Here is a 23,765-nt window from a genome sequence, read left to right as displayed (position 1 = left end):
AAGCACTGTTGTAATGCTGCTTGGAAGATTTGGCTCAAAGACATGTTGATCCGGGGAGAAGTTTTTTTTCTAAACAATGTTTAGAAACAGAATATTTGTGTCTTCGTGGTGAAGTATCTTTATTGTGTTTCTGGGGGAAAAAAAAACCCAAAACTGTAGTGGGAATGACCAAAATGTATGTAGATAAGGAAAGCTTAAAAATGCACAATACCTAATCGAGAATGCATTTTGGCTGCTGTTTATTTAGTTGAAATACGGTTATCCAGATGGAATCATGAGTTGCCCTTGGGAGTGATGTATTTTTTCAGCCCTCATCAGTCTGTACAGGGAAACAGCTGGGAAACGTATATTTAAAATATTGCGAAGATCTCCTAACCTGCCAGCCCATTCATTTTGCCACATGACATCCATTAACAAACACCAAAAGCATTTAAGGGACTGTTTGAAAAGTTTGTGTGTATTAAGTTTGAGTCTTTAGAGGTTTGGAGATTTACCCAGCTTGGAGGAAGGAGGTTAATTCATTTGTTCTTATTGACCAGGTTTTCAACATCATCAAGTAACCTTTAACAATGGAATGAACATCACTCACCATAGAATTATCCAATGGTTATAGAAAAAAGACTTTAGCAACAAACTTTCAAAACAGCCCCTGAACACACATTTATATCTTTCCTCCCCTCCACATCCTGCCTTTTCGTGTAAATTTTAGAATGCTTTTATTACACTTTATTACACTTTATTACTTTACTACATGCTTTATTCCTGTAAAGAATCATTTCCAAGAGTTAATAATGACATCAGACACTGAGTGTCTAAATTTTAATAGGCAAAAGAAGGTTAAATTTTTGCTTATCCTTCAAAATGGGGTGGTTGGGGGGAGGGCTGGAAAATCACAGAAAATTGAGAATCAAATAAAGTAGAATCCAAAAAATCCTCATTTTATTGATATTGAATTTAGTGTATAGCCTCAACCTCCCCTCCCCACCCTCACCCAACCATCTGCCAGAGCTGCTGCTCACCAGTGATGTGAATGGATATGAGATATTTGTCCCCTTTCAATTCCCCCTGGTAAAATGGTCCATGGCCATTAGCCAAAGGAGGAACAAACTGCCTGGGTAGTACACGATCTAAATAACCACAAACTGGATAATCAGCTCTTTGCAAAATCCAAATATTACCTGTATCTCTGTCTCACTGTGTCCTTTAATCTATACAGAGGGCCAGTACGAAGAATGGGCCTTTATAGAGAGTAGTAATTGACTTGCTGGTGACACTAAGACAAAACAGCTTGAAAGGTGTGTGGAGAAACAGTGGAATAATCGATCATTTTGTGGTTATTAATGGTTATTTTGTGCAGAGTAAGTCGACATAAGCCCTGCCCTCACTAAGCTTACAGACTATCAAAGGAGATGGATATTAAAATGCACTACTGGAATATTTATCCCTCAGAGATGACCTACTGTGAGCTTTCATTTTACAATGGGCTTCATAAAAATTCCCTTAAGGTCCAGTTGCTCTGGACCATTGCTTAAAGGGCATTTTGAGAGGTCCCTTCATTTGGGAATTTAAGACTACGACATTCTGTTTCCCAACCAGAGGTGATGGTTGAAGGGATATAAAGGTTCGTAGCAACTTCTATCCACCTTTCTTTGGTCTCTAAAGACTGGGGCTTCCACGGGCCAATAATTCACTACTGGGTCCCTGATGTCACGTAATTGACTGTTTACCTTCCAGTCACAGGGAGCTTGTCATCAGAGGGGAAAATTCCTGAGCCTATAGCTCACCACCCTGGATTTGAACATGCATCAGAATGCCCTTCAGTGGGCATCAAGTCCCCCAGACTCTTTTCTTCCAGACTCAAATGCAGCGAGAGACTTTGCCTCAGCTCTGGAATAATTTCTTGACTAGCAGAATGTTTGAACACAGGAAAAAGCTCCCTCCTCCACCCTGCTTCCTCCCCCTTCCTCTCTCTCCTCAGCTCCACTGCTGTCCAGGGACAACAGCATGCCCCAACAGGGCTGACCTGCAAGGATTTTTTACAGTCCCACCTCCACCCTTGGTGACATTTTAAGAAAGACTTCTGGGTGTTCTGGATGACTTGGACATTCAGCAGCTTGAAAACTAGGGACTGGTCTAGACAACCTTTAGGGACTCTTCCCAGCTCTGTGATTCACCGATTCACATTTTTCATTTAACCTTTCCTCATGGTCGGTTCTTGGAATTAGAGAAACAAGGAAATTAAATCACTTACCCACAGGCAGAAGTCTAATTCCCCTCCCAAGCCACTTATAAATTGACCTTCCTCTGTGTAAACTTGGCCCTGTTTATTCTTTATTAGAAATTAGAGCACCTCTGAGGATGGTAATCAATTGGTCATTTTTGTTCATGCAAAAAAACTTATTTATATTAAAAGCCCAGTGGATATTTTTGGCGTCTCAAATGATTTCATGTTGAATGTTAAGTAATTTATTATTCAACTCTGAGCTAGGATTGTTTCTATGCAATGTGGCAGTGAAAGCTGCAAGTCTTTGGCGCTACACCTTTATGAAGCACAAAGTGGCAACAATCAGTTGATGATTTGGTTATTTGGAGTGGAGTTTGAGATCTGTCTTCCCTGTTAGGTGGAAGCATCTGGTGGCCAAGAAACCTTTCTTGGGCTTCTGTTGTATTTTCCAAATGATTAGTAGCATGCCTTGCTCCCATTAGAATGTAAATTCCATGATTGTGCAGGATTGTCTTGCACAACTCAGAAGACTTTTGAAAATGAGGATAACTGTGGTCTGTTGGATTTGAAGAGGGAGGGAGTTCCAGGTAGGGAGAAGGTATGGGCAAGGGGCCAAAGACAGGTGAGTTGAGAATGAGATACTTTGAGTAGGTTAACTTGAGACGACTAAGGTTGGCAAGCTGGAATATACTGGGAGAGGAGCGAGGCTAGAATGAGAGCTGATTGAGTGCCTTAAAGCCAATGGGTAGGAGTTTTTACTTGATGTTGAGCGGATTGGGCAATTTTTGAAGGTTTTGGGGGAGTTGGGTGACATATGCAGGGTGACATTAAAAAAAAAAAAAGATCCAAGCAACAGAATGAAGTTTAGACTGGAGACAGGGAGACTTGAGGAGGTCAGTATACCAGGTGCTGTGTTTTCCCCAGGATGGTCCACCTCTTTGGCTCCAAGCCGCCCTTCCTTCCATGACGAATCCCAACCCAGGGGTCCTCCACGGTGGTGTAGTGCTGAAGGCAGAACTCATCCCACTCTGGATATGTGCAATACCACACTGGTGTGACATTGATGTGCCAAGCCCTGATTTTAGATTTGGTTCAGAGATAATAATAGTAATAATAAGGGTACTTGTTAAGTGCTTCCTGTGGACTAAGCACTGTTCTAAGTGCTGGGTAGATACAGGTTAATCAGGTTGGACACTGCCCCTTCCCACATGGGGCTCTCAGTCTTAATCCCCATTTTACAGATGAGGTAACTGAGGCCCAGAGAAGTTAAGTGACTTGCCCAAGCTCACATAGTAGGCATGTGGCAGAGCCAGGATTAGATCCTAGGTCATTCTGACTCCCAGTCCTGTGCTCTATTCACTAAGCCACACTGACAACTGTTCCTGGGTATGTGTGAGGGTGTGTGCCTGAGAAGACCAATTAATGACAAATAATTCCTTCCATTTTGTTAATTTATAGATAGATGGTCCTTTGCTGAGTGGTGATTTTACTACTCACAGTGCCTGATGAGGTTTCCTATTTTCCCTCTTGGCTTCACCACCTTTCCAAGGTATGGCATTTATGCTCTTACTATCTGCCAGGCACTAAACACTGGGGTAAGTAATAATAATATTGGTGGTATTTGTTAAACTCTTACTATATGTGGAGCACTGTAGATACAAGCTAATCAGGTGGGACACAGTTCATGTCCCACGTGGGACTCACCGTCTTAATTCTTAATTAGTCTTAATTTTACAGATGAGAAAACTGAGGCCCAGAGAAGTTAAGTCACTTGTCCAGGGTCACACAGCAGACAACTAGTGGAGCCAGAATTAGAACCCAGGACCTTCTGACTCTGAGACCTGTGCTCTATTCATTAGTCCACATGCTTCTCACCCCTGGAGATGCTGCCATTTGTACCTCAATCTCATCTATTTCACCGCTGACGTCTTGTCCTCTTCCTACTTCTGATCTGTAATGCCCTCACTCTTCATATCCAAGAGACAACCATCTCCCCACCTTCAAAACCTCCTCCAAGAGGCCTTTCCCTACTAAGCCTTCATTTCCTCTTCTCCCATTCCCTTCTGGGTCACCCTTACACTTGGATTTGCACTCTTTATTCACCCCTCCCTCAGCCCCACAGCACTTATGTCCATATCCGTAATGTATTTATATGAATGACTGTCTCCCCCTCTAGACTTTAAGCTTGCTGTGGGCAGGGAGCATGTCCACCCACTCTGTTATATTGAGAAGCAGCGTGGCTAGAGAAACAGTGTGGCTCAGTGGAAAGAGCCCGGGCTTTGGAGTCAGAGGTCATGGGTTCAAATCCCAGCTCCGCCACTTGTCAGCTGTGTGACTTTGGGCAAGTCACTTAACTTCTCTGGGCCTCAGTTACCTCATCTGTAAAATGGGGATTAAGACTGTGAGCCCCCCGTGGGACAACCTGATCACCTTGTAACCTCCCCAGCGCTTCGAACAGTGCTTTGCACATAGTAAGCATTTAATAAATGCCATCATGATTATTATTATTATGTACTTTCCCAAGAGCTTAGCACAGCGCTCTGCACACAGTAATCACTAAATGAATATGATTGATAAAATGACTGCTCTGAGAGACACATTTGGAATGAACAACTCAGAAAATGGGGCAGAGAAGGGGTTAAAAAAAGGATCTGAATAATTAATTGCAAGTGCACAAGATTCTTTGACTCAAATCTGATGAGTTTCAAGGAAGTCATCAGCAAATTTGGCTCCTATTGGCACATCAAAACCACCAATAGCAACGTGGCTAAATCCGTAAACTGTGCAGCTGCTAACATCTGGCTGCCCCGGGCTTCTCCCTCTTCCACTCCACCATTGGCACACATTTCTTTACAAACATTTTTTTTGTTTTAATTATGGAAAATGACAGAATGTTCAGCCTTTCACATCTATAAAATCTTTTCAGAGACTGCTGAGCCCTAGAACATGATTTAAGATCAGCAGTCAGCAGATAGCACATTACAGAGTTGAGTTGGCTGGAAGATTTGGAGAGTTATCAAATGACCCGTTCTGAGGACAATTCAAGAACTGCTTGAATTGTGTTTGTCTAATCATGTATCTTGTTCGAAATCACGCTCTTAGGATACGGACAAAAGGAAGTTTCTGTTGGTCTTGGTTTTTTGAGACACTTGATTTCTCATTGTTTCTTTTCATTAATAATAATAATAATTGTGATACTTGTTGAGTATTTACTATGTGCCAGGCACTGTATTAATCGCTGGGGTGGGTACAAGCAAATCGGGTTGGACACAGTCCCTGTCCCACATGGGGCTCACAGTCTCAATCCCCATTTTGCAGATGAGATAACTGAGGCAAACAGAAGTGAAGTGACTTGGCCAAGGTCACACAGTAGACAAGTGAGACACAGAGAAGCAGCGTGGCTCAGTGGGAAAGAGCCCGGGCTTTGGAGTCAGAGGTCATGGGTTCAAATCCCGGCTCTGCCAATTGCCAGCTGTGTGACTTTGGGCAAGTCACTTCACTTCTCTGGGCCTCAGTGACCTCATCTGTAAAATGGGGATTAAGACTGTGAGCCCCCCGTGGGACAACCTGATCACCTTGTAACCTCCCCAGCGCTTAGAACAGTGCTTTGCACATAGTAAGCGCTTAATAAATGTCATCATTATTATTATTATAAGTGAAGGAGGCAGAACTAGAATCCATGACTCTCTGACTCCCAGCTCATGCTCTAACCACTACACCATGCTGATCCTTGGCTTTTTGCCTGGAGGGCAAGGGGTAGATGGAAAGGAGAGTTGGAAATGGAGCTGGAACTCTGTATCTTGGTCCTATCCGGTAGGCTGGATTAGGCTTTAATTTGACTGTGTGACACTGTGTTGTTTGAAGCTTAATTGGCTGTTCCCTACTGACTCTTCCTGAACTAGTCTATGGGCCATAATCACCCCTCACTGACTATATTTTCTTCAGTCAGCTTCAGTGACAGTTCCGATACCCCCACCAGCTGGCCCTGCAGATGGTAATGGTAGCGTTTCTCAAATACGTATGATAATTCCTCTACAGACCCCACCCACTCATTTACTGAGAGCTCACCTCCTCCAGGAGGCCTTCCCAGACTGAGCCCCCCTTTTCCTCTCTTCCTCCCCACCCCCCTCCGCCCTACCTCCTTCCCCTCCCCACAGCACTTGTATATATATTTGTACAGATTTATTATTCTATTTTACTTGTACATATTTACTATTCTATTTATTTTGTTAATGATGTGCATATAGAAGCAGCATGGCTCAGTGGAAAAAGCCAGGCTTTGGAGTCAGAGGTCAGGGGTTCAAATCCTGGCTCCGCCACTTGTCAGCTGTGTGATTTTGGGCAAGTCACTTAACTTTTCTGGGCCTCAGTTACCTCATCTGTAAAATGGGGATTAAAACTGTGAGCCCCCTGTGGGACAAGCTGATCACCTTGTAACCTCTCCAGCATTTAGAACAGTGCTTTGCACATAGTAAATGCTTAACAAATACCATTATTATTATTATTATTATTGTTATTATTATTATTGTTATTATATAGCTTTAATTCTGTTTGTTCTGATGATTTTGACATCTGTCTACATGTTTTGTTTTGTTGTCTGTCTCCCCTTTCTAGACTGTGAACCTGTTGTTGGGTAGGGACCATCTCTATATGTTGCCAACTTGTACTTCCCAAGTGCTTAGTACAGTGCTCTGCACAGAGTAAACTCTCAATAAATAAAATTGAATGAATGAATGAATGAATGTTACCAACTTGTACTTCCCAAGTGCTTAGTACAGTGCTCTGCACACAGTAAGCGCTCAATAAATATGATTGAATGAATGAATGAATGAATTTCCACCCATGCCTGACCTACGTAATTGCAGGATTCAAATAATTTGTGTTACAGTTTATATATCACATGTGGGCTTCTCAGTTTCCTTTCCATTCCATTTTGCACAATTTCCTAACCTCGTTTAGGTTGGAGAAGAATGAGAAGCAGTGTAGCTTAGTGGATAGTGTATGGGCTTGGGATTCAGAAGGACCTGGATTCTAAATCTGGCTCCACCACTTTGCTGTGTGACCTTGGGCAAATTGCTTAACTTCTCTGGACCTCAGTTACCTCATCTGTAAAATGGGGATTAATACTTGAGCCCTATGTGGGACAGGGACTGTGTCCAACCTGAATAATGTGTATCTACCCCCGTACTTAGTACAGTGCCTGGCACATAGTAAATACTTAAATACCATTTTTTTAAAAAAAGAAAGAAAAGTCAACCATAGGGTGAGTTTTCTGGTTGCTTTCCCTCTAAGACTGTAAACTCCCTGTAGGCAGGGAAGGTGTCTACCAACTCTGTCATATTCTCCCAATTGCTTAGTACAGTGCTCAATAAATACCGTTGATTGATTTTTTGTTTTGTATTTGCATTCATTTAAGTGACATTGGACATTGTTTTGGGATAAGAATCCTCTGTGTTTGAATATGCATCACTGAAAAGCTTTAAACAGCAGAAAAATTAAAAAGTAAAAGAATCATACTCACGTTACCCCTAGGTCTTGAAGGGCATCTCTATCTGGGAGAGAACTGAGTAGGTCTGGGTATTTTGTTGCTGACAGACATTTGAATTCTGTAGGTACATGATAGTGTGGCAGCATGCAGTGGAGTGACCCCCTTGATTTTGAAAGTCGAATTGTACTTTCCAAGCGCTTAGCACAGTGCTCTCCACACAGTAAGTGCTTAATAAATGTGATTGAATAAATGAATGAAAGTCCTTCTGTCGCGTTTTTTTACTAAGATGCCAGCTAAACCAAATGTTGGTTTGAGATCTCCTTATCCCCATCACCATTTCAGCATGACAATGAGATTGCTTTCTTTAAAAACGGCTCAACTGTCGCAATACCAATTCTCTCAGTGGAGTGAGATGAGGAGAAAGGTGGTGTCAGGGGAAGCAAAGTGGAAAAGTAACTTGAAATGAGCACATCACTCAATCAGTGGTATTAATTAAGCACTTACTTTGTGCAGAGCACTGTGTCCCAAGTGCTTTGGAAGTACAACAGAATTAGCACAATACAACAGAATTAGCAGACACGTTCCTTACCTTTAATGAACTTACTGTCTAGAGGGACAAACAAATTGGTTCAATGTGCTGGTTCCCTAGCTGGCCACTGGATTTTCTGAATATTGTGTTCAAGTTCTACAAATCTGCAGTTCAAGTCTTAAGAAACCTCTGTGCATTGGAATTCTAGTTGTGCATTAGCATCACTGAATCGATTTTGATTTTTCTCAATGACAGAGATCTGCGCTTCAACCGCATCAAAGAGCTTCAACCAGGGGGCTTCAGGAGAGTGAGGAACCTCAACACTCTGTGAGTACCCAAGGGAGCTGGGGGGCTTTGGCATCTAAAAAGTTGCTACGAGAGGTGTGGGGTGAGGATATGGAGCCCAAATATTCCAGATGGATTCCCTCATCTCGAGGGAACCCCTCTTATAAAGCTCTTCTTTTAATGTCTTTCACTGCCTATCAAATTCGAAATCTGGCTTTTCTTCTAGTGTGCTCTCACTTCAGTGTAAACCTGCGGAGTTCATGCTGGCCAAAAACATCCCTCTTTCAGTTCTTCAACCTTTGAAGTATGTCGTTTGACATTTGAGGATCTATTTAACGCTGCCAGCCTATTAGTGTATTACCACAAGGTGCCTTTTGGAAGAATACAATATGAAAGACAACACTTGGAAAATTAAGTATTTGCTTATGTACACATAAATATTCAAATTCACAATATTTTATTAGGAGTACATAGTTGCATTGCTATTTGATCATGTGGCTTTTAATTATGTTTTTATCCATTTTTAATTTACTGTTTTCATCAGTTTTATTGGATTGTTAGGATGTACTGAAGCTTTTCACATTATTTCTTATGGGAAACTATACTTGGGCTAGTGCTGTCATTTAACATTGTTCTTCTCCAATTAAAATAATATGTATGTCTCTGGGGTCAATCAATCATAATTACTGAGCACATACTCTGTGCAGGGCACTGTACTAAGCACTTGGGAGAGTACAGTACAGTATAGCAGACACATTCCCTGCCCACTATGAGCTTGCAGTCTGGAGTCTTAATATGCTCCCTGTCCATGTGACATACTTGAACTACCCTGGTTGGCTCTACAGTTGGCTTAATTTAGCTATGTGCTCTCCATAGAAGTTTGGGTTCCAGTTACTTTCCAAATTCCTTGCCTTTTGTCCCTTGACCCCAGGATACTCGTTGATGGTTTGAAGCTTGATTAATTTGCTGGGGACCTTATGGTGTGAAGATTCAGGTCAGGCAATTGAAACTTCCTTGGTAACTGGAAACAGCTTATTGTTTGTGCTTCAGGCTCATCTGGGCTTCCTTATTCTTCAGATGCTAGCATTACCCACAGAATTTGAGATGGCAGTAAGCTTTATTGAAATTTAATTTCCAAAATCTCTTTCACCTATCGCTTGTTCATAGACAAATTGAAGAAATTTCTTGCATTAATGAGTAACTGAGATAACTTGGAGTGCCTTTTTCGGAATTACTTGGCAACCACATTTATTTTTAACATTCTTTGTTCTAGAAGAATTGGTAAAATATAAGAAGTAGCATTTATTGTGTGCCTCAGTGGTGTAGTACCCTATACTAGATGCTTGGTAAGTCCAGAATAATGAAGTGAGATATTCAGTGCTCACAAGGAACTTACATTATAATGGAGGAGTTTGACACAAAACTATTTAGAAATAGAGTTGTCAAAATAAATATATCTATGTATCCTCTCTCTCTCTCTCTCCCTTCCTACCCCTGACCCACCGTGTATATGTATGGAGAGAGAGGAGAGGTAGTGTGTTGAAGAGGTTATAAATAAGCTCATAAAGTGCAAGAGTTGGCTGAAGGGAAAAAAAATGGCTCATGGCTCTGGGAAATTAGGGAAAGCTTTTTTGAGAAGATGGGGTTTTAGGAGGACTTTTAATATGGGAAGAGCTAAGGTCTCTCTGGTGTAAAGGGGAACAGTGTGAGTGAGGGGATGGAGGTAGAGGTTTAGAGTATATGCAAACATAGTTTGCCAACCTCTTTAGGGACCTACCTCCCAAAATAAAGAATTATACACAGCAAAGAAAGTGGCAGATATTCATACACCTTGCAACCGTGTAAACGGTGAAGGAAGGGGAGGGATGGAAATGCCGCTGCCTGATCTAATCCTGAGGGTGTTGCTGCAGAATAGAGCTGGGTCACTCATTAATAATAACTGTGGTATTTGTTGAGTGCTTACTATGTGCCAAGCACTGTACTAGACACTAGGGTTAAATACAAGGTGTTCGGGTCAGACACAGTCCCTGTTCCGACCAGGGATCACATTTTAAGTATGAAGGAGAGCTTATTGAATCACCGTTTTACAGATGAAGAAACTGGGTCACAGAGAAGTCAAGTGGTTTATCCAGGGTCACACAAGAGGCAAGCGGTGGAGCAGGGATTGGAGCCCAGGTCCTCGGACTCACAGTCCCATGATCTATCCACTAGGCCATGATGGCATGGTGCCATCATCTAGGAAGGCTCTGACCTAGTCCTAGTGAAAGGTCTTGTTCTTGCTTTTGATTTCAAGTTGAATTGGCAGTTGGATCAACTGAAGAGTCAATAGCTTTGGAACCAGGGAACAGAGAAAGGATCATTTTTGCATGGCAAGGAGGAAGGTGGGAGGGATGGAGCTAGTTTCCTAATGGATTGAAGTCTCAGGTCCTTGTGCTCTCCTTCAGAAAATGGATTCAAACTTTGCCCCAAAGGCCATGAATAGCAAAGTGAGAACTGACATAATTTCAGAAGACTCTCACTGCTTTTTCAAAGGAAAATGGAAATTCTTTGCATGCCTAGTTTCTGCTATTTCATACTGGAGAATTTGACTTGGGGATGTGTTGTAGAAATATTGACTTCAGTGTAATTAATTGGCTGTAAATTATCCCTTCCTCTGTCCTTTATGCTGTGTTAGTAGCTTTCCCATTGCCTACTGGGTTTGTGTTGAGGGCTCTGTGTGTGTGAGAGAGAGAAAGAGAGAGAGGAGTGTGCATTTGTGTGTGTGTGTGTGTGTGTGCGTACATGCAGGGGTTGCAGAAGGATTAAGAGTAGAGAGAGACTTCATACAATCCTATTTATTAACCTGGAGACTCAGTGCGCTGTGAGACACATAACAAGTTGAAAAAGAAATAGCTTATACATTGCCAAGTTTAGAACCTGGCATCGCGAACGTAACCAGGCAGTCTAATTTTGAGCTACCAACCTTGAAGGTTGAAATTCATTTATTTCTGGCACAGAAACAGCTTTCCTGTTTTTAAGAGAAAGAAAAACATTTCGACTACTCACTAAAAGGAACTGGTTCCTTGAAAATCAAATAACTTAGAGGAAAAAAAAGCCACCTCATGGTTTAGGTGATCTTAGAGAGAATGAATCCAGAATAGATTAACAGAATTGCTGCTTAAAGCGTATGTGTACAAATTCGTAAACATAAAGACAGACAGAATCTCCATTCTTCACAGTTGAAGAGAATACTGTGAAAGGTGAGAATAATAATAATAGTAATAATTATGGTATTTGTTAAGCTCTTAACTATGTGCCAGGCACTGTATTAAGCGCTGGGGTGGATACAAGCAGATCCTGTTGGACACAGACCCTGTCCCATGTCAGGCTCATGTCTTAATACCCATTTTACAGATGAAGTAACTGAGGCTCAGCAAAGTGAAGTGATTCGGCCAAGGCTACACAGCAGACAAGTAGTGGAGATGGGATTAGAACCCATGACCTTTCTGACTCCCAGGCATGTGCTCTATCCACTACGCCATGCTGCTTCTCTGCTCATGTGTGTAGTGAGTGGTTGAAAGGGCTTGTGCACAACTAACAGTCCATTCTCTACTATTCTGTCATCAAGAATCCTTTGTCACATAGGTGTGAATCTGGCTTTTAGAGTCTTCTGGAAGTCACATGTCCAGGGGGGTGGCATCCTGCTCCTGATTACTGCATGCCAAGCTCATCCACCTACTACTCTTTCACAGTGTTTGAGCCTTGTTCTTTGTTATATACCAGCGCACAGCCAGCAATCTCTACACACACCCAAGGGTTTTCGTCAACAACAGGGAGTTTAGAGATGTTACTGAAGTCTGCTGCCTCCTGGCACAAACTGCCCTTGGGAGGACCAAATAAAGCCCCGAGCAGGTTCTAGAAGCCCTCATCTACCTGCTGCTCCCCTCCCTCTGCCTCACAAAGTGTGCTGCAGAATGGAGCTGGCAGGATGCAGGCACCTGTACCAGACACTCAGGAGATGATATCTCTAGTGTCTTCCTAATTCTAGGTTTTGGCTGATGTGTCTGGGCCTCCTTCGAGCCCATGCTTTAAAGAAGAAAAGCCCCCCGCCTATGTGGTGACTCTCACTTTAACTGGTATAATGGACAGAAGACTTCTTGCTGCAGCACACAGGCTGGGGAGAAGCTGGGTTCGACCCCTGTGTCCTCTGAAAGGCAAAGTAAAATTTCACAAAGTTGAATGGGCAGGAGGTGGGTAATTGTCTCCTGCTGCAGTCCACCTCTAAAAGCTAGTTTTCTATTTGCCTGGCCTCATATGCTCTATCTGACAGTTTAAACTGAGCTCTAGGCTGAGAACCCAGAACAAAGCTAAAAATAGGAAGAAGAACAGATAAAATCCCTCCTCTCTCTCCGTCTCACTCTCTGTCTTCATCACAGACACACCCACCCACCCACCATATATGACCACCAAGTTCAAGTATTTCAAACAATCCAGCAACTCCAATACCTCTTCAGAGAGCCAACAAAAACATTCACAGCCTTAGGCCCCTCTTTCTCCAGAGGCTCCCTTCTCCCTTTCTCCAGAGGGGCCCCCCCTCTCTTTCTACCTATCTCTCCCCTTTCTTCCCCTGCAGCTGCCCCAAAATAGCTTTGGCCAAGAATCTGTGGTCAGATTGGCGTGGGCCCTGCAATGCGCAGGCAGGTGCTGCTATGCGGATAAAGCCAGGTGGTCCAGGAAGCAATCACCAGGCCTGAGGCTCATTCCCAGTTCCATCACTGGTTTAGCCTGTGATTTGGGGCTACCCGCCCAACCTCTCTGGGCCTCAGAAAACCTGGGCCAGATCTTTATTGAGTCTCAGTAATTCATTTCTGAGGCCTGAAGTCATGTGTTTGTTTGGCCTTGTTTTCTGTACATGTACATCAACTCAACAAGGAACCACCTTCATGCGAATCTGGTGTAATTGTTAGATTATCGGGCCCTCATCAGTCTTTTTGGACATACGCCTATGGGAAAACTGGCAGTGGGTCTTCTTTGAATTTGTGGGACACCTAATTCTATAGATATACTGTGTGTCCGAATGCCAGCCCACATATGTACACGCAAATACATACTGCATTAGTGATTCTTGGTTATGTACATATGTGGACATGTATATCGAAAAGCATTGGCAAGTCTAAATAATGGCTGAAGAAGACCTCCAATCAGTCAGTTAATAAATGCAGAAATCCAGCATGGCCCAGTAGAAAGAGCATCGGTCTGGGGGGTAGAGGACCTGTGTTCTAATCTTGACTCTGCCAGTTGCTTGCTGTGAGACCTTGGGCAAGTCACTTAGCTTCTCTGTGCTTCAATTTCCTTCAACTGTGAAACAGAAATTAAATATCTGTTTCCCCTCCTACTTAAACTGTGAGGCCCGGGTGAGACAAGGCCTGGGCCCAACCTGATTAATTTGCACCTACATAGGACTAATTTGCACTGTGCATAGGACAGTGCTGGACTTATAATAATCACTCAGTAAATACCGTAATCATCGTCACCAATACCATGGATTGTTACAGCAGTATTTGCCACAGACACAGACTGTGTCCTCAAGGAGGCAAAAATATGCTAGCTAAATTAAAGCTTTCAGTCATAGTGCAAAGTCACTTTCAAAGTTTGGAGGAATCCTTCTGTGAATTATAACTCAATTAGCAATCCAAACAAGGGGGCAGAAACTGTGTTGCAGAGAGAGAAGCCATAGCTCTGTTGGATTTGACTGGGGAATTTTAAGATAGGAAGCCATAACTCATATTAAATTGGACAGATTTTCCCGGTGGTTCTGCAGAGCAGAATGTTTATGAGGACTCGGCGGGTTGGGGCTCTAACCAGGCTTGGAGAGACTTGAGGTTGGTTGATTTGGGGAATACCTTCTCGCTCTTTCCCACGGGATTCTGGAGGGCCCCAAGTGGTCAGCAGCCACTGTTAGTGGGTGGCTTGCCAGCCACATCCCTTCCGACATCAGTGCTCTTGTTCGCTTTTCTGAGATCTGGCCAAGAAGAGGCAGCAACTTCCAGCACGACGTTTCCCTTCTCCGTTTTCCTCTCCAGCAGGCTGTCTGCGGAATATCCAGGCTGACATTCGTAGCACCCAAGAGAGTCCTTGTACTGTGAACTGCAGCAAAGAGCCAGGGCAGAGGGAGGGAGGGGGGTGTGTGTGTGGCTGACATGAAAAGAGAGCCCAGAAAGCCAAGGCTCTGATTCCCCTCTAGAGCTTTCTAACAATCTCTGGAATGGCTCAGATTTCCCCCTGGCTCTCAGCCTTTGCTTTCTTTCCTTTCTAAACTGGAGCTTTGATAAGCGGCAAGGCTTCAAAAGCAATGGGACCTGAGTGTCCCACATGCCTATTCTGGCAGGCAGACTGGACTCCTTCCAAGTTCCACTTGGAAGAATGGATCATCCTCAGTTTCTTTTCCCCTTTTAGGCTTGGGGCGGAATTGGGGAAATTTTCGGAGAAGCAGCCTGGCTTATTGGATAGAGCATGGGCCTGGGACTGTGAGCCCTGTGAGCACACTGTTGGGTAGGGACTGTCTCTATATGTTGCCAACTTGTACTTCCCAAGCTCTTAGTACAGTGCTCTGCACACAGTAAGCGCTCAGTAAATACGATTGATTGATTGATTGGGAGTCAGAAGATTATGGGTTCTAATCCCAGCTCAGCCACTTATCTGCTGTGTGACCTTGGGCAAGTCACTTTACTGCTCTGTGCCTCAGTTTCTGCATCCGTAAAATGAGGATTGAGACTGTGATCCCATCCCCTGTGGGACAGGGCCCGTGTCCAACCCTGTTTGCTTGTATCTACCCCAGCGCCTAATACAGTGCCTTGCACATGGTAAGTGCTTAACAAATACCATAATTTGTTATTTTCATTTTGCAACACTGAAACTGCATCTAATAATAATTATAATTGTGGTATTTAAGTGCTTACAAGGAAATCGGGTTGAAATAGTCCCTGCCCAAGGTGGGGCTCACAGTCTCAATAAGTTATGTTTATTGAGCACCCTGCCGTGTGGAGTTCCTGGGGGAATTCTGTTAGTCTCTGAGCTATTGGCTTCAGAGGACTGATGATGCAAAGCCACACCAAGATGGTGCTTGGAAGTGGCAAGAAGGAGTCTTGTTCTCCCGTGGCAGGGGTGGGAGGCACCACTGAACCTGCAGTTCTTGGAACCAGCAATTGCAGCTTTATTGACAGCATGTCAAAGAGGGGCACCACATCATTCACGAACCGCTGGATAATCTCTATCGGGGACAGTGTCAACTGAAGCGTCACACCAACCATTACTATCTAAGCCCTTTTGCACACCTTTCCTCAGGTCCATTGGTGGTCAGTGCCTCCTGCTATTATCAATCGATCAATCAATCAATCATATTTATTGAGCGCTTACTGTGTGCAGAGCACTGTACTAAGCACTTGGGAAGTACAAGATGGCAACATATAGAGACAATCCCTTCCCAACAGTGGGCTCACAGTCTAAAAGGGAGAGACAGAGAACAAAACCAAACATACTAACAAAATAAAATAAATAGAATAGATATGTACAAGTAAAATAAATAAATAAATAAATAAAGTAATAAATATGTACAGACATATATACATATATACAGGTGCTGTGGGGAAGGGAAGGAGGTAAGATGTGGGGGATGGAGAGGGGGGTGAGGGGGAGAGGAAGGAAGGGGCTCAGTCTGGGAAGGCCTCCTGGAGGAGGTGAGCTCTCAGTAGGGCTTTGAAGGGAGGAAGAGAGCTGGCTTGGCGGATGGGCAGAGGGAGGGCATTCCAGGCCCGGGGGACGACGTGGGCCAGGGGTCGATGGCGGGACAGGCAAGAACGAGGCACAGTGAGGAGATTAGCGGCAGAGGAGCGGAGGGTGCGGGCTGGGCTGTAGAAGGAGAGAAGGGAGGTGAGGTAGGAGGGGGCGAGGTGATGGACAGCCTTGAAGCCCAGGATGAGAAGTTTCTTCTCCATTCATTCATTCAATCATATTTATTGAGCGCTTACTATGTGCAGAGCACTGTACTAAGCGCTTGGGAAGTACAAGTTGGCAACAAATAGAGACGGTCCCTACCCAACAGCGGGCTCACAGTCCATCTGTTCTGTTCCATGCTTCTGTTCCAAGAAGCAGCGTGGCTCAGGGGAAAGAGCTTGGGCTTTAGAGTCAGGGGTCATGGGTTTGAATCCCGGCTCTGCCAATTGTCAGCTGTTTGACTTTGGGCAAGTCACTTAACTTCTCTGTGCCTCAGTTCCCTCATCTGTAAAATGCGGATTAAGACTGTGAGCCCCACGTGGGACAACCTGATCACCTTGTAACCTCCCCAGTGCTTAGAACAGTCTTTGCACATAGTAAGTGCTTAATAAATGCCATTATTATTATTATTATGATTGCTTGGTCAGATGTAGGGGTGTTCCATTGCCTCCACAACCCCCATCCCCCACCCCCCATTTCCTGGTCTCAACCAGTTTCAGCTAAAGCTTGCCGTGGGGTCTGATTTCCATGCCCCCTGGGGCAACGTTTCTTCTTTTGGGATCAATATTTTGCAAGTCTAGCTGTTGATCTTCCACTTGGCCCTTCCCCTTACATCTTTACTCCTTGCCTGCATTCTCGCTTACAGCCTTAAGTAAATCTGACTTTGTCTCACATCTTTTGCTATTTCCTTTCTTTTTCAAGTTCTGCTAATGCATAAACTGCTCCGTGGCACATGAGAAGCAGTGTGGCCTAATGGGAAAATAATAATAATAATAAATAATACTAATGGTGTTTGTTAAGCACTTCCTATGTGCCAAGCACTGGGATAGATACAAGGTAATCAGGTTGTCCCAAATGGGGCTCACAGTCTTAATCCCCATTTTACTGATGAGGTAGCTGAGGCCCAGAGAAGTTAAGTGATTTGCCCAAAGTCACACAGCTGATTAGTGGCGGAGTCAGGATTAGAACCCACAAGCCCTGACAACCAAGCCCATGCTCTTTCCACTAAGCTTGCTGCTTTAGCCTGTAAGTCAGAGGACCTAGACTAATCACAACTCCACCACATACCTGTCATGAGAGCTAGCACAAATCACTTAACCTCTCTGTGCCTCAGTTCCCTCATTTTTTTAAAATGGCATTTTTTAAGCACTTTCTATTTGCCAGGCAGTGTACTGAGCTCTGGGGTAGATACTTGCTAGTCAGGCTGGACCCACTCAATGTCCCACATGGGGCTCAGAGTCTTAATCCCCATTTTACAGATGAGAAAACTGAGGCACAGAGAAGTTAAGTGACTTCCCTAAGGTCACACAGCAGAGACATGGCAGAGCTGGGCTTAGAACACAGTTCCTTTTGTCTCCCAGACCCATGCTCTAGCCACAAGGCCATGCTGCTTCTCTGTTTCTCCCTCATCTGCAAAATGGGAATTAAATAGCTGTTCTCCCTCCTACTTAGACTGCGAGCCCCACGTGGGATCTGAATATCTGGTATCCACCCCAGCGCTTGGCATATAGTTAATGCTTGACAAATATTATTGTTGTTATTGATAATTTACTATTACCATGATTGTTAACCTACATTATCTCTCCTTTGTCATTGCATACCCCTAAAGTACAGTTGGGTAGGAGACACAGTCGCTGCCCTTAAGGAGCCGAAAATTCAACAGACACAAGTCATTCACAGAGCTTTGGCTGACTACGGAATGTGGAAGGACCAATCTTGTTTGTGATTCAACTAGTGTTGGTGGGGAAGGGAGAACATAGGAAAATCTTTGGAATGGAGTTCTGGAACACATTGTTCCAGGCCTGAATAGGGGAAAATTTCAAATGCAGTACAGGCTGATAGCTTGTTGCTGGCAGCAGATCATTTCCGGTAACCTCAGAACACGTCCCTGCTCCCAAAACACACCAAACCTCACTTGGTGCAAATCCAGCTAGACTAGATAATAGTACACTTAATCAAAAGGAGTCCGGAAAAAAGAGAACTGCATACTTGCAGGGGGTTGTTAAATGTAGCTGGAGTTCTCACCCTGAAGGAGATCTGAGCCAGCCTGCTTGTTAGCATCTTACCCAGCTTCAGTTTCTATGTTAGAAAAACCTTAAGACATTTCCCAGCCCAACAGTATAAATAAGCCCTGACCCACATGCCCAGGGCCTAAGTGAAATCATGCAGTGGTCCTCAGGGATACTCTTTGCTTTTCCTTTTTATCTTCTCAATTGGGGGTTCATTGGTCTCTGAAGAGTGAGTGGTGAAGAGGCTGAAATAATTTTTTTTAGCCCTAGTGGAATTTCTATATGATACTGTCCTCGTCCCCCTCTCCATCCCCCCCATCTTACCTCCTTCCCTTCCCCACAGCACCTGTATATATGTATATATGTTTGCACATATTTATTACTCTATTTATTTATTTTACTTGTACATATCTATTCTATTTATTATATTTTGTTAGTATGTTTGGTTCTGTTCTCTGTCTCCCCCTTTTAGACTGTGAGCCCACTGTTGGGTAGGGACTGTCTCTATATGTTGCCAATTTGTACTTCCCAAGTGCTTAGTACAGTGCTCTGCACATAGTAAGCACTCAATAAATACGATTGATGATGATGATTCTGTTGATGCACTGATCCCCATATCCATTTTTCCTTCACTTCTATCTGGCATTTATTTTGTGTCTGTCTTTCCCTCTGGACTGTCAGCTCTTTGAAGGCAGGGATAATGCTTTTTACTCTAATGCGCTCTTCCAAGCACGTAGTGCGATGCTTTGCACACAGACATAAATATCTCACTGTGGACAGAGAACATGTCTGTTGTACTCTCCTAGGTGCTAAGTACAGTGCCCTGCACAAAGTAAGTGCTCAGTATGATTGATTGACTAGTTGATCGACTGAGATGGGAGCGGGGGCGGGGGGCAGGAGGAGAAAATGAGGTGGGTAAGTGTGATCAGGATCAGTGCAGATGCTGTAACCAAAAGTATTTTGACAACTATTTCCCCAATCTATCTAGTACATCTCCTAAGTGGATGTGGTGGCCATCTTGATGAGGTCTTTGTCATGGATGCCATTTTGTACATCCCAGGTGATGGCTATCTTTAGCGGGTCAGTCAGCACAATTCCACCCGTCCTGTCCTGAGGTGACTGCTTTAGCATCACTCAATCATATATATTTAGCTCTTACTATGCACATAGTACTAAGTGCTTGGGAGAGTACAATACAACAGAATTAGCAGACACATTCCCTGCCCATAACAAACTTACAGTCTAGACTAGAGGGGGGAGATAGACATTAATGTGAATAAAGAAGTACTTTATAACATATAATTTAAAGCCTTGTACATAGGTGCTGTGGAGTTGGGGGATGGGAGAATATCAAATGTCCAAAGTTCACAGATTGAAGTGGATAGACACAGAAGGGAGAGCGAGCCGAGGAAAAGAGAGTTTCGTTGGCCTTCCCTATTTAGAGTTCATTTTGCAAGATGAAAATTTGTCTCCATGTAGTAGGGAGTTAGAGTTCTAAATGGCCCAGAAATCTGGATATTGTGTCCAGCCTGTAAGCTCGTTGTGGGCAGGAAATGTGTCTGTTACATTGTACTCTCCCAAGTGCTTAGTACAGTGCTCTGCATACAGAAAGCACTCAATAAGTACAATTGACTGAATGGCTGATTGACTGATTGTACTCAGTACCTTTGACTGATAGCTGCTGTAATGATGATGATGATGATGGTATTTGTTAAGCGCTTACTATGTGCAAAGCCCTGTTCTAAGTGTTGGGAGGGATACATGGTGATCAGGTTGTCCCACGGGGCTCACAGTCTTAATCCCCATATTACAGATGAGGTAACTGAGGCCCAGATAAGTTAAGTGACTTGCCCAAGGTCACACAGCTGAGAAGTGGCTGAGTTGGGATTCGAACCCATGACCTCTGACTCCCAAGCCCACACTGTTTCCACTGAGCCACACTGCTTCTCTGATCACTAGGGAAATGCTGGTAGCAGCCCAAGAAACTATCCATACCTTCACGGTTATCCCCCAGCATCCTGACCTTGCAGGAGCCCGGCCTAAACTTCACAAGCCCAGATGAGTTCAGCTTGGGGCTGGCCCGCCCCATCCCAGCCTACCTTCAACCAGCAGGCTGAACTTGGTCTAGGCAGATGTCGGAGAAGGGGACCATCTTAAACGAAGAATATCTGCCCAAAACTTCCCCGGAGAGCTGGATTTAAATCCTACTTAGATGTGAGTCTCTTTGTTGTCCTTTAGGGATTTAGTCCACACCTTGGGTACCCGAAGCAGTAATCCTTGAATGGTGACCCAGGATCTCCAGCGGGTTGGCCCTGAGTGGGCCGTTGGGGTGAAAGCTGAACTCATGGGATTTGGGGGGTGGAGGAGCATGAAGAGAAGCAGGATCTGGCAACAGGAAGCTGGCAAAGAGCGTCTTGAGTGCTGCCTGTAACTCCAGCACTGCCTTTGAGGGCCAGCAATTGTTCTTAGAGGTAATGCTGAAAGTCAAGGCTGCAGCTGGCAAGATCGGGTGCTTACAAACAATATGAACAACAAAATCCTTGCCAGCTCTCCCCCTCTCCACTGACATTTTTTTTCCAGTAGAGAACAGCCAGGTGTTTGTGCTTGCTTACTTCTGTTCCTTTTCCCCCACCCACTAAACTGTCCCATGGGCTTAAGGAAAAAGGAAGGGTCACCATCACTCTGATCTAGGTGACTGCAATCCAGTCAAGAGCCATTCTAAAAGCAGATTCTCTGTTGAAATGTCAGGCACCCCTCCTCCTTCCCGAAGTCTCTCCATCCTCCCTGAGAGCATTTTGGAAATTCAGTGAGCCAAAAACAAGAAGCGTCACTCATTTGATTTTTGTCTCTCCTTCCTCAAAGAGCAAATATGGAGCTCCCGGCCAAAGTATGATAGTCTGCTGGAGGATAGTCGACATACTGCTGGCCAGAGCATGAGTCGTGCTCTGACCCCTCTCTTTGGACTCCTTACGAGGTAGCATAAATCCCCACTCTTTATTTCCCTCCGATTAAGTCCCCCACATTTCTTTCGGCCAGATTGCTTGGAGCTGCCGACTGCAATATAAGCAGAACGAGCGGTTTCCATATCTGTGCTGCAGCTGGGGCAGGAAGGGAGGGGCTGTCAGAAACTGAGCCTCTCCCAAATGATCCAGGCTCTGTGAAATCTAAGCTCAGATCTGCCATCCTGCCCTAGGAAATTCACTAACCTGCCCCTGGCCTCAGGTTACCTGTTTGGAAAATGGAAGTGACACCTTGAAATCTTTCCCAACGCCAGAAGTGTTGTGAGGGAGAAAGGAAAACTGGATTTAAGCTGGTTGGCAAATGTTAATCTGGAGTAGTAATCTGAGTGTAGCTCTTATAGGATCTCTCTGAGGTAGACTATCTCAAGTCTTACAAGGGATTCTTAAACAAGGGCGTGTGGAGGAGAGAGAATGTGTCTTCCCCTTTCTCTCAATGCAAGGAGGCTATGTTGAGGGCTGCTTTGGAAGCCCACCTTTTGACACCTAGTACTTTTGGGGATTTGTCTAGGGGCCAGTGGCAGACAGGTTTATGTTGTCGTGCTTCTGATTTCAGGATGGCCACTATTACTGTAGTTCTGGGGCATGTGGCTTCAAGACCCCCAGTGTGAGACTGTAAATTCATTGTGGTCAGGAAACGTGTCTAACCACTCTGTTATACTCTTCCAAGCACTGAGTACAGTGCTCCGCACACAGTGAGTGCTCAATGACTACGAATGATCGATTGAGGGAACAAAGTAGACCCCAAGACAGGCAACTGAGAATTACTTTGTGATTTTCTGCCTGAAGTACATTCACTTCTGTATCACCCAGAGAGTAAGGCAGAAGGTGGAGGGAGGTTGATCCTTTCCAGAGTGCCTTGTGGGTGCTGCTTCCTTCAGGAGCCTCAGATAGAAGTCAAACTCAGTCTTTGGAAGAGGCTTGAATGCCCCTCCTGCTTTTGGGGCTTTATGGACCAATCACTCAATCAATCAATCAATCGTATTTATTGAGTGCTTACTATGTGCAGAGCACTGTACTAAGCGCTTATCCTTCCTTGAACTTGTTTTCTCTGTCAGCAGAGCTATAGAAAGAAGCAAATTGTCCAAACATCTGTTCACTGAACTAATTGCTTTCTCCCAGTTCTCCTCTTACCTTTCTGGCCAGCCCTTTTCAATCTCATTCACTGGCTCTTCTTCTGCCTCACACCCCTTAGCTGGAGGTGTCCCTTCAGGGCTCATTCTGAGTCTCCTTCTCTTCTCTCTCTGTGGTCACTCCATTGGGGACCACCTCACTTCCCAGGGCTCCAACTTCCATGTGCTTCTGGACAACTCCAAAATCTACTTTGCTAGCTCAGGCCTGTCTCCTCCTTTGTATCATCTCATTTCTTCTTGCCTCCAGGACATCTCTACATGAATTTCCCACCAACTCCTCAAGCATAATATATATAAAACTGAACTCCTTGTCCTCCCTTCTAAATCCTCTCCTCCACCTAACTTTCCCATCATAGTCTCTTCCTGTCTCTGAAACCTGCAACCTTGGCATTGTCCCTGAATCCACCCTTTCTTTTAACCTCCCATATACAGTCTGTTGCTAAATCTGTCATTTTTTTCCTCCACAACATGCTAAGATCTTCCTATTTCATTCCTTCAAAATGGCTCTCAAGCTGGTACAGGCAATTATCATATCATGGCTTTTCCTCTGCATCGGCTTCCTCACAGATTTCCCCACCTCCAGTCACTCCTATCTCTAGATCAAACACTGCTGCCCAGACCTTTACTGAAAACACCATCCTGTTATCTTTTCCCCCGTCCTCAAAAACCGTCTGTGGTTCCCCTTACTTCTCCACATCAAGCAGAAACTTCTGACCATTGGCTTAGAGGCTGTCAATCAATCCTCTTTCCCTCCTAGCCCCCACATCATCTACTTTGGTCTCCCACTGGACCCCAGCTCGCACTCTTCATTTCCTCTCAACCTAACATTCATTATGCCTTCCTCTTATCTTTCCAACCTCTGACCTCTTGCTCATTACATTCCTTCCACCTGAAAGCCCTTCACCTTTCGTATGTACCAGACCACAGCACTCTCTTTCTTCCAAACTTATCTGAAATTTCTTCTCCTCCAGAAGACTTTCCCCAATTTTCTCACCTTCCCTTGTTGTAGCCCCTTAGTTACCAGCCCAGCACTTTGCAATAATCATGCACTTAAGTTCTCACAACCATCAGGAGCACTTTTGTACACACCCTATTCTCTACCTATCTAT

General features: G+C 44.2%; 1 protein-coding gene across 1 annotated transcript in view; it reads left to right on the top strand.

The window, feature by feature from the left end:
• Positions 1 to 4,921: 4,921 nt before the first annotated feature.
• The window catches only part of LOC119931390 (peroxidasin homolog), a 59,658-nt gene continuing 40,814 nt past the window's right edge, over positions 4,922 to 23,765 (top strand). Inside the window, exons 1-3 of the mRNA XM_038750035.1 lie at positions 4,922 to 4,999; positions 6,204 to 6,218; positions 8,450 to 8,568. Of these exons, the coding sequence (XP_038605963.1) occupies positions 4,922 to 4,999; positions 6,204 to 6,218; positions 8,450 to 8,568 (212 nt within the window). The remainder of the gene's footprint in view (positions 5,000 to 6,203; positions 6,219 to 8,449; positions 8,569 to 23,765) is intronic.

This window comes from Tachyglossus aculeatus, chromosome 8 (assembly GCF_015852505.1).
Source record: "Tachyglossus aculeatus isolate mTacAcu1 chromosome 8, mTacAcu1.pri, whole genome shotgun sequence".
Taxonomy (NCBI): domain Eukaryota; kingdom Metazoa; phylum Chordata; class Mammalia; order Monotremata; family Tachyglossidae; genus Tachyglossus; species Tachyglossus aculeatus.
The sequence above is the reverse complement of the archived record's forward strand: the minus strand, read 5'-3'. Positions and strand labels throughout refer to the sequence as shown.